This window comes from Achroia grisella, unplaced genomic scaffold, assembly GCF_030625045.1.
Source record: "Achroia grisella isolate CSIRO2021 unplaced genomic scaffold, CSIRO_AGI_Agris_v1 utg2716, whole genome shotgun sequence".
NCBI classification, from domain to species: Eukaryota; Metazoa; Arthropoda; class Insecta; order Lepidoptera; family Pyralidae; genus Achroia; species Achroia grisella.
In genome coordinates this window covers 22,381-38,014 of record NW_026712761.1, presented here as the reverse complement: position 1 = coordinate 38,014, position 15,634 = coordinate 22,381, and the positions used below count along the sequence as shown (strand labels likewise).

General features: G+C 33.7%; 1 protein-coding gene across 1 annotated transcript; it reads left to right on the top strand.

Annotated features, from left to right (window-relative positions):
- Positions 1 to 5,564: 5,564 nt before the first annotated feature.
- Positions 5,565 to 6,659, top strand: LOC131843016 (transposable element Tc3 transposase). Its single transcript, XM_059191608.1, has one exon. It carries the CDS (start codon positions 5,565 to 5,567, stop codon positions 6,657 to 6,659), a length of 1,095 nt encoding a protein of 364 aa, XP_059047591.1.
- Positions 6,660 to 15,634: the final 8,975 nt, after the last annotated feature.

Genomic DNA, 15,634 nt, shown 5'->3' with positions numbered 1-15,634 from the left:
CTTTCTAATATAAAGAAATATTTCACATACATATAACTTTTGTACATACATTGTAGTGGTGTTTTTGTTTACATAAATTTTATTTTGCAGACTGGTGCTCCTGATTACATACCCCCAGATGATATATTGGACCGTGTCGCTAGTGTCCTGGGGAGTACAGTTAGCGGGTTCACAGTATCCTTTGGAGGCGACAAGGAAGATATTGGTGGTGGTATCTGTGTTGGTGATGGAGTTGGTGGTGGTGTTGGTGATGGTGTTGGTGGTGGTGTTGGTGATGGTATTGTTGGTGCTAGCGATAGTGAGGGTCGGGATATGATCTTGCCTGATGAAATAGTAACAGTTGTATCCTTGTCTGAGGATATAGCTGTCTCTGGTGCCCCGGTCATGCTGCCAACTCCAGAGAGACCAAAGCCATTTACATTTAATTCTTTTCAGACTCCTAGAAGGGCTGGTAATGATTTTTTTATTTTAAATAATTCTATATAATCATATCTTATAGTATTCAGTCATTTGGCAACATGGCAGGCTTTCCATTGATAACAGGATCTGTTTGCATTTCATATGATTACAAATTGTGTACACAATAATACAATCCCCTATACTATATTTTACGTTTTGCACTGTGGTATTGTTTAACTTTAATGTTATGAAACAAATACAATTAATATAGTAATAATGCTGTCTTTTGATATTATTATAGGTGGTGGATTTTATGAATATAAAGTTCTTTATGGAATGTACTAGAGAAAATATTCATTAATATTATTCATTAATTATTTTGTGTATTTTCAGGGAAAAGGAAAATACAAGGAGATAGCAATAGATCTGCAAGAAATACAGCAATTGCAGAATACTTCACAGTTAAAAAAAAAGTTGATAGAGGAGAAATTAACCAATAGTATAATAGCAAATGAAAAATTAAAATTAGAATATGAAAAAGTAAAAGCAGAATTAGAAAATAACAGATTACAAACTGAATATTACAAATTAGAAAATGAAAAATTAAAATTATAAATTGTTAATTTAAAGAAATAGGACTTAAACATTAGTTGTAATTAATTAATTTCACAATATCTTTTTAATTTTTATTGTAATTAATGTACTCTTTTTAAATAATTAGGAACTTTGTAAGATATATGTTTAACTGGCATAGTGCATAGCTATTTGAGGGCGCAGGAATGTTATATTGATAATTAAGGCCTTATGATCGATCATATCCGCGTTGCGGTTTCTGAGAACGTGGTTTAAGAGTAACAGTTTTTTTATAAGAAGATTGAATATGGACTGTTTAAGGGGGAAGCCTGCTTTAGAGGCTTCAAAAATCGATTTTTTTTTTGCTTAAATGTCTTCCCAAACTATCCAAGAATATATCCTAAAATTTTAGAAACAAATTCAAATTATTTCCGAAGTTACAGAAGAAATAGTGAGCAAGCGTCGAGCAGGTATACGAGCGGCCGGATCGCTCGGAGTGCCTGCGCTCAGTCCCTAAATCTATTGTATGTATTGTACCCATTGTAACTATTGTATGTATCCAAAGGGACTAAGTTTTTCGAGACACCATAAACTATTTGTCGAAGGTCATTATGGAGCTATGGTTGGGATAAAAGTGTATGTATTATAACGGTATATATTAGCTGGCTGTGTCGGCTTGAGCACAAGAATATTTAGCATTTAAGTTCAGTTTTAATTTGTTTTTCGGCACGTCTTAAAATCATGCAGAATTATCCAAAAGGACAGAAATCTTCAAGTGAACGGGCTGGAAAGCCACAAAATCTCAGATTCCGTGGCAATCAGTTTCATAATGTTTCGTCATCGGACAATGGAGAAGCTAACACTAGCCGTAGTGAAAGAAAATTGGAGTCAGCAACTACGGACGATGTTATAATTTATCTGTCTCATTGCTATCGAATAATCGAGTTGTCTCTGTTTTTAGCAATTTCTGAGCTAGTTATTTGCAATTCGTGTAAGCAGAGAATAACGTTTGCCGAAAGCGCCATCGAGGTTTTAAAATCGTTTTGTTGTGTATCCTTCTCCTCCTATTAAATATAATTTAAAATTACTTTTAATAGGAGACGGGAAACTATCTCATTTTGAAAATAAAATTTAAATTGATCGCGATTTAACAGAAAGATTGACTTGCATGTTATATATAATATAATATATATTATATTATACATGACAATAATTATTAGTAAAATAATATATACCTATTTTAATATGACAGTACGATATACCTAAATAATAAATTTACAATAAAATCGTGATTTAGGCTGCACTGCCAGCTAAAATTCTTCTACGTACAGTTTCGCTGACGACGCAGCTCTTTTCTATTAAATAATATTTTAAATAATTATATAAACTGGCCTTAATCGCGGAGCTGCCAATGGTGTAGATATATAAGCAATAAATATATTATAATAAAATTATATTTTTTTAAAAGTCCTCAGCTGTTATTAGCATCAAGGATTTAATATCGAAAGATTATCCTGATATAATAGAAAATAAAGATTATTAATGGGTGGATGTGTCAAATGGAAGTAATGGCGACGAGAAACAGTAGCGTTGATGAAAATAACGATGATTTTAATTAACCTTCCAGGATGTATAATTACTTACACATCTATTTATGATGTAACGAATAAAGAACACGCGGTCCATTACCCACAGGAGTTAATTCTTTAAACCAGTGTAGCCTGCCACCACATTCCCCCAAATCAAAAATAGGTGCTCCAATAATTTTACTTAGAAATCTTAAACCACTAATTTATTAACGGGACCCGATATCAAACAAAATTTCTTTGTAATAACGTGATCGTTGCAATAGTTTTGACTGGTCCAGCAATTGGTCAAACAGTGCTTATACCTCGCATCCCAATGATCCCAAATAATTTACCTTTTAATTTTAAAATAATTAAATTTCCCATTAAGTTATCTTTTTCCGTAACAATTAATAAAACACAGGGGCAAACAATTAAACACGTAGGAATCGACTTCCGACAACACTGCTTTTCACACGGCCAACTATATGTCGCCTTGTCCGATCTTGACATCTTGGTTGCGGAGAGAAGCGGTTTGTTCTTCTGCCACAAGAAAACGAAACTAAAAATATAATTTACGTAGAAGTACTTTAAACCATATTCTTTCCTCTTAAAACCTCTTAATCATAATCATAACAGAAATTGACGCGGACGAAGTCGCAGACAATCAAAAGATAATTTCTTTTGTGTCTTAGTTCCAAAGCATTTATCAAGCAAATTTATCGAGTAATATAAAAAATATATGGTACCATTTCAGGCAGAATGTATATCACCATCTTATCCTAAAGCATTTTAGATTATGTTCAACCATCAACATCAAATATTAAAAGGATCCTTGGAATCTTATCTTATCTTGAAAATACATTATACAAAATAAGTATAATAAAAGAAAAATTTGGGAAATTATAAGAGTAAGAAAGATGTTGAAAAGCCACAAAATTAAAATATAATAAAAAAATATCAGAAGACGAGAATTTCAAAAGAAAGATTAGTAATTTACATATCTCTAATTCTTTTTGACATTATTACAAAGCCAATTAAAATGTTATCCAAAATGATCAAAAGAACGACGTTCTTCAATTGAACAAAAGATAATGGCATTAGCTATTTACAAAAAATCATCAGCCTGTTATAGGCTATTGAGATAAATGTTAGTTTTAGTCTGCCAAACTTAAAAACTATTAAATAAAGTACCATTAAAACCAGGCCTAAATAAACATATATTAGAATCTTTGAAGAAGTTAGTAAAAAAACAAACAATTCATGAAAACTTCTGAGTACAGTCATTTGCTGAGATGAGTATAAGAAAGCACTTATTTTATGATAGCAAAAATGATATTATGTATATAGGGCCATCAAGACCATGCCAACCATGGTAGAAATAATGCAACTGCCAATAAAGCCCTCGTTTCTAAAGTCGTATTTTTAATTATATGAAGCAAACTGACAGTAGCTAATGACACTTTGTAAAATAATGTTGCCATATTTAGAGTAATAGTGATGCGTTCAATTCTCGTATAATCAGATGAATAAACAAAGAGTGTGAATAGTTAATCATTTCAAACTACAAAAGGATATTATTTCTATTTTACAATAAAATTGTATAAAAGTGCTCTGATATAAGTTACTAGTAGTATGTAACTAGAACAAGTTATTTGACGGCTTATTAATAAAGCGCGGTTCACGTCGCGGGTGGTGCCAACACCGATCAACGCCGCGCGCGTCGAATGTCAATTTGTTTGTAATTCCGCTTCTAACCTCTGAAAAAGAATGTGTCACGAAAACAGCTGACATTTTGGAAATTGGTGTGACCGCAGTTTACAGTGCATTAAAAGAATACAAAGAAAATGAATAATTCAATTCTCATAAGAAACGTGGACCGAACCACAGTTTCAAAGATAAATTAGACGATTTTACTTTTGCTGCTATAAGGCGAAAAGTAGTTTTTTTTATGCAAATTAGCCACCCACCATTGTAAAGATAACTTTAAACTTTATATCTTCTACTGAATTATATTCTGTGTCCACCATATTGTTCTTTGTAAAACAAAAGTATTGTATCCTTACCCAATTTTTTTACTTATTATAATACTTTACAGATTCTTAATGTTGTCAATGAAGACCCAGACTTACACAAGTTTTCTTGGAATACATAAAAACACATTGAAATTTCAAATATGTGGCTTAAAACCGCTTTCAGTAAAAGGCAAACGATTAATTATGGGCCATATAGGCGGATAAGAAGGATTCGTAGACGACAGCTTATTAATATTTGAAGTAAAAAAAAATAAAGAAGATCAAGAGATGAATGTCGATTCCTTTGAGAAGTGGTTTAAGGGGGTCCTAGAGTTGCAGGAGTTTACAGGTTTTAATTCAAGAACGTGGTTCCAGCAAGATGGGGCCACTTGCCATACCTCAAATGACTCAATGGAAATTGTTAATGAATTATTCCCCAAGAAAGTCATTTCGAGAAGGGGTAAGATCAACTGGCCTCCCAGAAGCCCCGATCTTAGCCCACTTGACTATTTTGCATGGGGATAAAAGGATTAAAAGTAAGGTTTATAAAAATAATCCGACGAATCTAACCCAGTTGAAGCAAAACATCAGGTCAGAAATGGCAGCAATATCGATAGCTATGTGTCAACGTGTTATCGCTAATCTTCGGTCCCGTTTAGAAGAGTGCCAGCAACGTAACGGTCATCATTTGGATAACATTATCTTTTCTAAATAAATCTCCAATCCATATGCTAATAATAAATAATAAACTTTTTTATTGCATACAAATATCTTTTGTTTTATTGAACCTACAAATACCCGATACCCTTTCTGGACACCTTGTATTTACTGCCATGGTACTGGTTATACGACCAAATTCAGTTGCTAAACCACCATTTCAGGCAGAATGTATGTACAGGGTGTCCGGTGGCAGAATTAGGATTTGAATTTCGAATATTTCCGTAACCGTTGAGCGGAGGAGCGGGGAGGGGGCCGCGTTGGCTTCGTCATCCGTGCGGGTTATTTAGTCGCGATGTCGCAGTGGACAGGTGAACAACGTGCTTTCGCAATCGAAGCGTATTTCAAAGCCAATGATTCATGTGCAATTGCTCGTCGAAGATTTTGTTCACGGTACAATATTCGACGGTTACTAGACGCCCCAAGTGAAGATTTGATTCGATTATGGGTGCGAAGGTTCCGGGCAACAAGTTCAGCAGAAAACAACTCACGACCGGGGCCCAGCCGGACGTCGAGAACAAATGAAAACATTGAACTCGTCGCGTCCAGTTTGCGGGATAATCCGCGTCAGTCAGTTCGCAAGAGAGCGGCTGCCTTGGGGCTTCCAAAAACTATAGTGCACGAGATATTGAAGAAGGATCTTAAATTTCACCAATTTAAAATTCAAATTGTGCAAGCGCTTAAGCCTAATGATTACAATATGCGTAAAAACTTCTGTGAGACAATGTTGGAGCGATTTCGCACGGTGAACACTATTGTTTGGAGTGATGAATCCCATTTTCATTTAAATGGAAGTGTAAATAAGCAGAATTGTCGTTATTGGTCCCCTAAACGACAAAATCCCCGCTTAAAACATCAACAGCCACTTCACAGTCCCAAAGTGACGGTTTGGTGTGCATTATCAAGCAGGGGGATAATTGAGTCGTATTTTTTTGAAAATCATCAAGAGCAAGCAATATCTGTAGACGGTGTTGCTTATAGGCGAATGCTTAATGATTATTTTGTTCCAAAATTGAGAGAACATCCTTTCTTCACTTCGCAGACATGGTTTCAGCAAGATGGCGCCACGCCTCACACTGCTAGGGATACCATAGCGCTACTTCGTGATTTCTTCCCTAACAAACTGATAAGCCGTTTCGGTGACATCCTCTGGCCACCCAGATCCCCGGATCTTACACCAATGGATTTTTTTCTGTGGGGGTATCTCAAAAGTAAAGTCTATGAAACAAGCCCGGCGACTATCTCAGCATTAAAAGAAAATATCGTTCGCGAAGTTCATGGCATCTCGGCGGCACTTCTCCAGCGAGTGGCAAGAAATACTGAAGCCAGATTCCAAGAATGTGTCCGACGTCACGGTCAACATTTAGACGACATAATCTTTAAGATATAAAACCCGCATTTGTCTTCTTTATAATGATTAAAAATATAAATGTATATCTTTCGTAGTTTTTTTGTTATATACATTTTAAATCCTAATTCTGCCACCGGACACCCTGTATATCACCTTATCCTAAAGCATTTTAGATAATGTTCAACCATCAACATCAAATATTAAAAGGATCCTTGGAATCTTGGTTGAAATTCAAGTCAGAAAAAGTACGTTATACATTATACAAAATATGTATAATAAAAGAAAAATTTGGGAAATTATAAGAGTAAGAAAGATGTTGAAAAGCCACAAAACAAATATAATAAAAAAATATCAGAAGACGAGAATGTGAAAAGATTAGTAATTTAAATATCTCTAATTATTTTTTGAAATTATTACAAAGTCAATTAAAAGTTGTCCAAAACGATCAAAAGAACGACGTTATTCAATTGAACAAAAGATAATGGCATTAGCTATTTACAAAAAAATCACCGGCCTGTTATAGGCTATTGAGATAAATGTTAGTTTTAGTCTGCCAAACTTGAAAACTATTAAATAAAGTACCATTAAAACCAGGCCTAAACAAACATTAGAATCTTTGAAGAAGTTAGTAAAAAACAAACAATTCATGAAAACTTCTGTGTACCTATATCATTTGCTGAGATGAGTATAAGAAAGCACTTATTTTATGATAGCAAAAATGATATTATACCGTGCCATCAAGACCATGCCAACCATGGTAGAAATAATGCAACTGCCAATAAAGCTCTCGTTTCTAAAGTCGTATTTTTAATTATATGAAGAAATTTGTAATTCGGCTTCTAATCTCTGAAAAAGAATGTGTAACGAAAACAGCTGACATTTTGGAAATTAGTGTGGCCTCAGTTTACAGTGCATTAAAAGAATACAAAGAAAATGAACAATTCAAATCTCATAAGAAACGTGGACCGAGCACAGTTTCAAAGATAAATTAAGTAGACTATTTTACTTTTGCTGCTATAAGGCGAAAAGTAAAGTTTCTTTTATGCATTTTAGCCACCCACCATTGTAAAAATAACTTAAACTTTATATCTTCTACTGCATTATATTCTGTGTCCACCATATTGTTCTTTGTAAAACAAAAGTATTGTATCCTTAGCCAATTTTTTTTATATTATAATACTTTACAGATTCTTAATGTTGTCAATGAAGACCCATACTTACACAAATTTTCTTGGAATACATAAAAAAACATTTAAATTTCAAATATGTGGCTTGAAACAGCTTTCAGTAAAAGGCAAACGATTAATTATGGGCCATATAGGCGGATAAGAAGGATTCGTAGACGACAGCTTATTAATAATTTAAGCAAAAAAAAAAAAATAAAGAAGATCAACAGATGAATGTAGATTTCTTTGAGAAGTGGTTTAAGGGGATTTTGCCAAAACTAAATGCCGTAGTAGTGATGGATAAATAGTAAATTGGAATCGCTGATTACAATGTCTTGGACTAAACCTAGAATAGAAGAGAATGGCTAACGGATAAAAATATTTAATTTGAAGCAACAATGGTTATAGCTACTCTTATAGACATTGTACGGCAGCACAAACAAGAACATTGCATTAAGTATGTTGTAGACGAGATGGCAGCGCAGCATGGGACAATTGTTTTACGTCGCCCTCATACAACTGTGAGCCAAACCCATTTAGTTGGTATGGGCGCAGGCTAAAGGCTATGTTGCAAGAAATAACAAAACCTTCAGAATGACAGATTCAAAAAACTTTTTGAAGAAGAACTTCAACATATCACACCAGAAAAATGGAGTAGCTGCGTGTGTTACTCTAATGCAAAGGAGGACAAAATGTATGGTCTCCATCACATGATCGACAATGTTTCAGACAGATTTATAATTAATGTTATCGAAAGCGATAATGGTAATTTTTTGTCTAATGATGAATAAAAACAAATTATGTAATAAGCTGTTTTTTGTTTTCATTACCTACCTATATAATTGTTATAGTTTATAAATCTATAGTTTATTTGATGTATTGAAAATAAGACAGTCTTAGAAGTTTCCTCGTAACATTTTCCTTAATGTTTAAAACACTCGGTATTTAGTATAGGTAGATACTACAGGAACAGTCGTCGAATACTCGTTGGTATGTACACTATACTATTGAATAATTCATAAATAATACTTAAATAGTTATCTCAGAGTAGACAAATGTATTACTCACATTTATTTTCTCTTTCAAAATGGGAAAATATCATAGCAAGGACATTAAGAACTCTGAAGGCCAAGTACAGATCTTGAAAACGCAAACTCCATACACGAGGAAAACAGTAGAAACCTTATCATTTGTTGCATAATAATTGAGATTTTGGCAGTCATAATACTACACATAGTGATGAGCCGTTGTCGTGGTTATTTCAAGTCCTATATACAGAAGGAAATGATTGTGGGGCAGTCCCCACTGTTCGGGTTAGGAACACTGATTAGATTAGATCAGATTTGCTTTTGCAATAGCATATGCTAGTGGTCACTCTATTCTCCCAAATTTGAATTAAAAAATGAATCTGTATTATTGTAAACATGTACAACATTTATTTGAAAAGAATACGAGCTGAGTTTCTTGTCAGTTCTTCTCATCTCGAAATCATTCCGAACTGACGATAGATTTGACATATCGTAAGAGTCTGCAATAGACCTACATGAATAAAGATATTTTGAATTTGTATTTCTATTACAGCAGAAACACGGTAGTATAAAAAGTTTAGCAATTAGAAGACTGCAACAAGATCCTCTTGAAAATTTATTTGTCTGCATTCGAAGAAATTGCTGAACAAATCGTAATTCAACAAGTGGTCAATTTAAAGCAGATTTAAATACATTTTAAAATCTTACTTTTCCAGATGGGCGGAGGTAATTGTGAAATTGATCAAAATGAGAGCATAATTAACCATTTTAAATTATTTTTGAAGCGCTGTGTTATGTTACGACACGATTAGTCGATAAGTCTCAGTTTGATAAGTAATGTTTAATGTTATAAAACATCATTAGTTTAACCCTTATGTTAGTAACCAACTTTACCGACGTCTTTTAGCAACCGGGTACCCGGGTACCCATGATTCTGAATATTAAAAATTTTGTTTATTTTGTTAAAAAAAAACTTTTCCAAAATATTTTTTTATTGAAATATTAATAGTAAGTGACAGAGTAAAGAAAAAAAGAATAAAGAAAAAAAAATCAATAATAACGTAGAGTTGTGAATGACATCTGATATGTATTTGGGGCACTCCAGGTAGTCAGAGCCGAGCAGATGCCGTTGGAGAGAGAGTAAAACTCAAAGTTATTCCTTTATTTTCTATCGCGCACTAGATTCGAGTATTTTTTAGTACGAAACAGGTTTTTGGTGAGATGCAGAAAACGCATATCCTTTGCAAGGGATTATGTACACTGGTAAAACATAACATTCGGGAAAAGAATCAGGGTGAAAGAGTAGTGAAAGAATTGGCGGCTCCGTACCGAAATAGTGGTAGAAATATCTGCATGGATAATTTCTTTACTACTCTACCCGTTGCTAAACATTTGTTATCATGGAAAACTACTATTGTTGGCACGGTAAAAAAAAATAAACCTTACATACCTAGTGTTATGGAAGTAAATAAGACAAGGGAACAGTATTCCACAGTTTTTGGATTTTACGAAAAGGTTACCATGTGTTCTTACGTTCCTAAAAAAAATAAAGCTGTCATTCTGATGTCTACTATGCATTCCGATGCATCAGTTGGTGATGATGCTAAAAAAACCAGAAATAATAAATTTTTATAATAAATATAAAGCTGGCGTCGATACAATGGACCAAATGGTGCGGAGATACACCAGTCAACGACGATCTTCGAGATGGCCAATGGCAATGTTTTTCAACATGCTAGACATTTCTGCACTTGCGGCATATATTATTTATTATGAAAATAATAAAATGATTGCCAAAAAAACGACAGAACGTCGTCAATTTAGGCGTAAGCTAAGTGAAGAACTAGCATTGCCGATGATTGAACATCGTACCGCGAATCCGAAATACCGGTTGCTAATGGGGCGACGGCTGGAGTTTAAGCTTATTGTCTTTTAGTTTGTAATGCTATCTATTTTGTTGTTTGTTTGTAAACATAATATTGTGAGAATAGTAAATAGCAACCCCTGGTTATTTAAAGGCCGCCTCCCTTCGTTCGGCGCTCAGTCATAATTCCGAATTCATCGCAATCACATATTTGTACCATTTCTGTGTAGATAATAAAAATTCGTTTTTAATAAGCAAGTTTATTCATTCGCCACGTAACACCATCGAATACTACACATCTGACTCAGCCACTCAATGTTGCATTTTTTCGATCTCTTAAAATAGCTTGGCTAGATATTTTATTACAGTGGAAAAAAAAGAAGGATCTAAGGAAAATCACTTCCTAAATCTGTATTTCCCAGACTTTTAGTCTGGGAAATACACATTATGATTAACAGTTTGTACAATAAAATTCAAGTAAACTGTGTGAACTGTGTACGAAACACTGAACAGATTGCTGGTACCGTAGCTGATCCAATAACTTCTATACAATCGGCGTTTAATGATTATGATGAAAACATATTAGAATAATGTAGTGGTAAACATAAACGTTGTTGTAAACATAAGTGTAAATTAATTTTCAACCCCACAGACCACTCAATAATGTACACTTTTAATGCATTTAAAGAATATAATGACTTTAAGCAAGCTTTAAATTATGCAAATAAAAACTTTGTAGTATTTGTGAAAATATGTACAAGAGTAGTGATTATTTAAAAATAAAATTATTATTATGACACTAAAACCTCTTTCTGATGTTTATTAACCTTTCTTAAATAAATAAAAATAATATTTTTTATTAATTAATTAGGTCAGGGTTTCGCTTCTCAACGAAAAACATGATACTCTCATATAGGGGGTATGAGACTACCATGTTTTTCTTCATTCTTTCCCAGCCTATTTATGCATTTGTTCTGACAAGGGAATCAAATCTATAGAGTACTTCCATTTAATGTAGATTATCTGGAATAATGAAATTTGGCAGAAAGCAACGTATTATAGTATGAATAAAGAGAAAACCTGAAAACAGGAAATTTGTGGTTACATTACAATAAAATATAAACCATGAACCATGACCTCCCAATTGCAGTCCGCGAGATATTATTTATTTGATTCCATTAATGCTATTTGTCTTGATCCGCGTAGAAGAGAAAAATAGTCATCTTATTTAACTATGCGAAGTCCTCACATAGCCCTATTTAAGGGTATAAAACAATTTATTTTATCGATGTAATATCTCAAGAGCTGGTCTACTCCTCGAGAAAGATGGACATAGATGCTAAAAAACGTAAGATTGTGGAAAAATAAATCATCACAAGTAAGTTTTGCGTATAACTGTTTCGCGACGCTAGTACTCAAATGACTTAAAATTCTAACTTCCATCAAAATCCGAAAACTAAATCTTTTACATCGACTCGAAACTCACAAAATCATTATAGCCGTAATCCACGGACAGAGTAATCAGCCACACATCGAGGAACCTACAAAACGACCTCCTTGTTGTGTCAGAAATAAATATTTTGTTTGTGATTTGAAGAAAAATAACAAAGAAAAGGAAAGCTAAGTTTCTGCAAGGTAGACTAAGTATCCGTGTTAACTTCTTTTTGTGTTTAATGAGGACTATATATATCTAATTACCATTCAACATTTGATAAAAATAAACTTATTCAAATCTATTAGAAAAATGAGGTTAATAAATATTAACTATTTCAAAAGAGCTTTCCTATTTTCAGATCCATGAAGCTGGAAAATTCAGAGTACATAGATAGTTCTCCTTTCAAAAATAGTTTTGACGAAAACATTTTCGACGATTTTCCTAAAAATCCGTTTGGTTCATCATCATCAGTCAGCTTTGGCTATGGGTCGAGGGGTAGATTTGACTCCGAGAAAAAAATCCGAGGTTAAAACCCTTCTCCTACACACAAATCACTCTCAGAGGATGATAGCACAACTGGCCGGGATATCGAAATCTGCCGTCAATAAAATAAAACTAAATTTAGATCAAAATCAGCCACTTTCGCCCAAAAGAAAAGGCAAATGTGGCAGAAAACGTATCACAACAACACGTTCCGATAGGAAAATTCGAGATATCTGCTTGCAAAACAGAAAGAAAAGTGCTGGATTTTTAACTCAGATAGTACAGGAATCTGGAATACGTGTTTTAAAAAGAACTGTACAGCGAAGGTTGGCAGAGGAAGGCCTGACAGGTCATCGTCCAGTTAAGAAACCCCGATTAACAGAGGCGATGAAAAAAAAAAGGCTTGCTTGGGCTCGTGAGCACCGCCTGAAAACTGTTGAAGACTGGAATAAGGTCAGTTCTATGGTTAATTTTATTTGTGTTATATAAAATCATATTTACAAAAATTATAAATAGTTTCTATATTTTTTTAGGTATGTTTCTCAGACGAGTCAACTTTTGAAATTCTGGCCAACAAAAGTAACTTCGTGAGGCGGCGCCCAGGCGAGAAATTTCATCCTGATTGCATAGTGGAACGAATTAAACACCCTGTAAAAATAATGGTATGGTCTGTCATCAGCGCAAAAGGAGTTGGGCGCCTATATATCGTCCAGGGAACCATGAGACAGGACCAATACAAGCAAGTATTAGAAACTCGCCTGTTGCCGCAACTTCAGGAATGGTTCCCGAATGGGGAGGAATTCGTGTTTATGCACGATTCAGCTCCATGTCATAAAGCGAGGAGTGTAACCAAATTTTTGGAAGACCACAACATTCCAGTTTTACCTTGGCCTGGCAATTCTCCTGATATGAATCCCATAGAAAACTTGTGGGAAATTACCAAGGCGGAAATTGCTAAGGAAATCATAACTACCAAAGTAAAACTAATTGAAAAATTAATAAATGTATGGTTTCACAATCCCAAAATAAAAGTGCTAAACAGTGTATTGAAAGTATGCCGAGGCGGATTCAAGCACTGATAGAAGCAAAAGGAAATGTGACAAAATACTAATAATTTCCCATCATCATTTTTATTATACTTGTTTATATTTTCTAGTTGTTCAAATATTAAATTATTATAGTCTAAATTCATTATAAGATATGTGTCTGATATTATTAAATATAATTATAGCCTAAAGTGACGTTTTTAATTAATTATAGACCAATGTTTTACAAAAAACGAATATTTCGTGACTGTCCCTATTAATTTGGCAACCCACTGTATATACCCGATTTTTTCCCAAATGGGAAAAAACCTGGGTATATTCCCGTTGAGTTTTTTCCCACTGCCCATTTCTACTCCCGAAATACTCATCATTACTCTTGAAGGGGACACCCTAATACTACCCATACCTTCGAAATCAGTTCTCTATTTGGAACAAAATGGAGAAAATCTAATCTCTGAAAACCTTATCTGCAAGGCGCAACACCTCCACGACTTATGGGAAACAGGTGGTACTAAAGCCGTATGCAAATAAAACAGAGGGAACCATTTACTTGATTGGAGATAATCTTTCTTGTCATCTATCTTTAGATGCTATAAAAAATTACACAGAGCATGATTTTCGCTTGATCTTTTTGCCACGGTTATGTTATGCCAATGTTATAAAAATGAATCTGTATTATTGTAAATATGTACAACATTTATTTGAAAAGAATACGAGCTGAGTTTCTTGTCAGTTCTTCTCATCTCGAAATCATTCCGAACTTACGGTAGATTTAACATATCGTAAGAGTCTGTAATAGACCTACATAAATAAAGACATTTTGAATATGTATTTGTATTACAGCAGAAACACAGTAGTGTAAAAAGTTTAGCAACTAGAAGACTGCAACAAGATCCTCTTGAAAATTTATTTGTCTGCATTCGAGGAAATTGCTGAACAAATTGTAATCCGACAAGTGGTCAATTTAAAGCAGATTTAAATACATTTTAAAATCTTACTTTTCCAGATGTGCGGAGGTAATTGTGAAATTGATCAAAATGAGAGCATAATTAACCATTTTAAATTATTTTTGAAGCGCTGTGTTATGTTACGACACGATTAGTTGATAAGTCTTAGCTTCATAAGTAATGTTTAATGTTATAAAACATCATTAGTTAATAAGTCTTTTAGTCTGTAATGTTATCAATTTTGTTGTTTGTTTGTAAACATAATATTATGAGAATAGTAAATAGCAACCCCTGGTTATTTAAAGGCCGCCTCCCTTCATTCGGCGCTCAGTCATAATTCCGAATTCATCGTAATCTCATATTTGTACCATTTCTGTGTAGATAATAAAAATTAGTTTTTAATAAGCAAGTTTATTCATTCGCCACGTAACACCACCGAATACTACACATCTGACCCAGCCACTTAATGTTGCATTTTTTCGACCTCTTAACATAGCTTGACGAGAAATTTTATTACAGTTGGAAAAAAAAGGATCTAAGGAAAAATCACTCTCTAAATCAGTTTCCCAGGCTTTTAAACAGTTTGTACAATAAAATTCAAGTAAATGTTAAAACAAATCTACAATCCGGCTTTAAATTTTTTAGCCCTTGATTTGTAAAACGTTGAAGACGGCTGTTCTAAGGGGAGAGGTGTTATATAGGTATATGATCAATGAATGTAATATACGTGAGCTAAGACACCCAAACTTGTTTAAGTTTGTAAGACAATACTATCTGACATTTTCTTTCAAACGAAACTTAAGCTGATAATTGCAAATTCGAAAAAAGAAAAACAAGAACAAACCAGTTGTAGAATTGTATTCAAATCATTGTTAAAAACATATCTCTCTCTTTTATCTTTTTGTGTATTATTACTCCTACCGATGCTAACTTGAACTAGATGCCCATCGAGACTTCTTAAATTAAATTAAATTAAATGTATTTATTTGCACGAAATATGGCATATGAATGAAGATAATTAGACCATATATTCCTTTTCAACTGA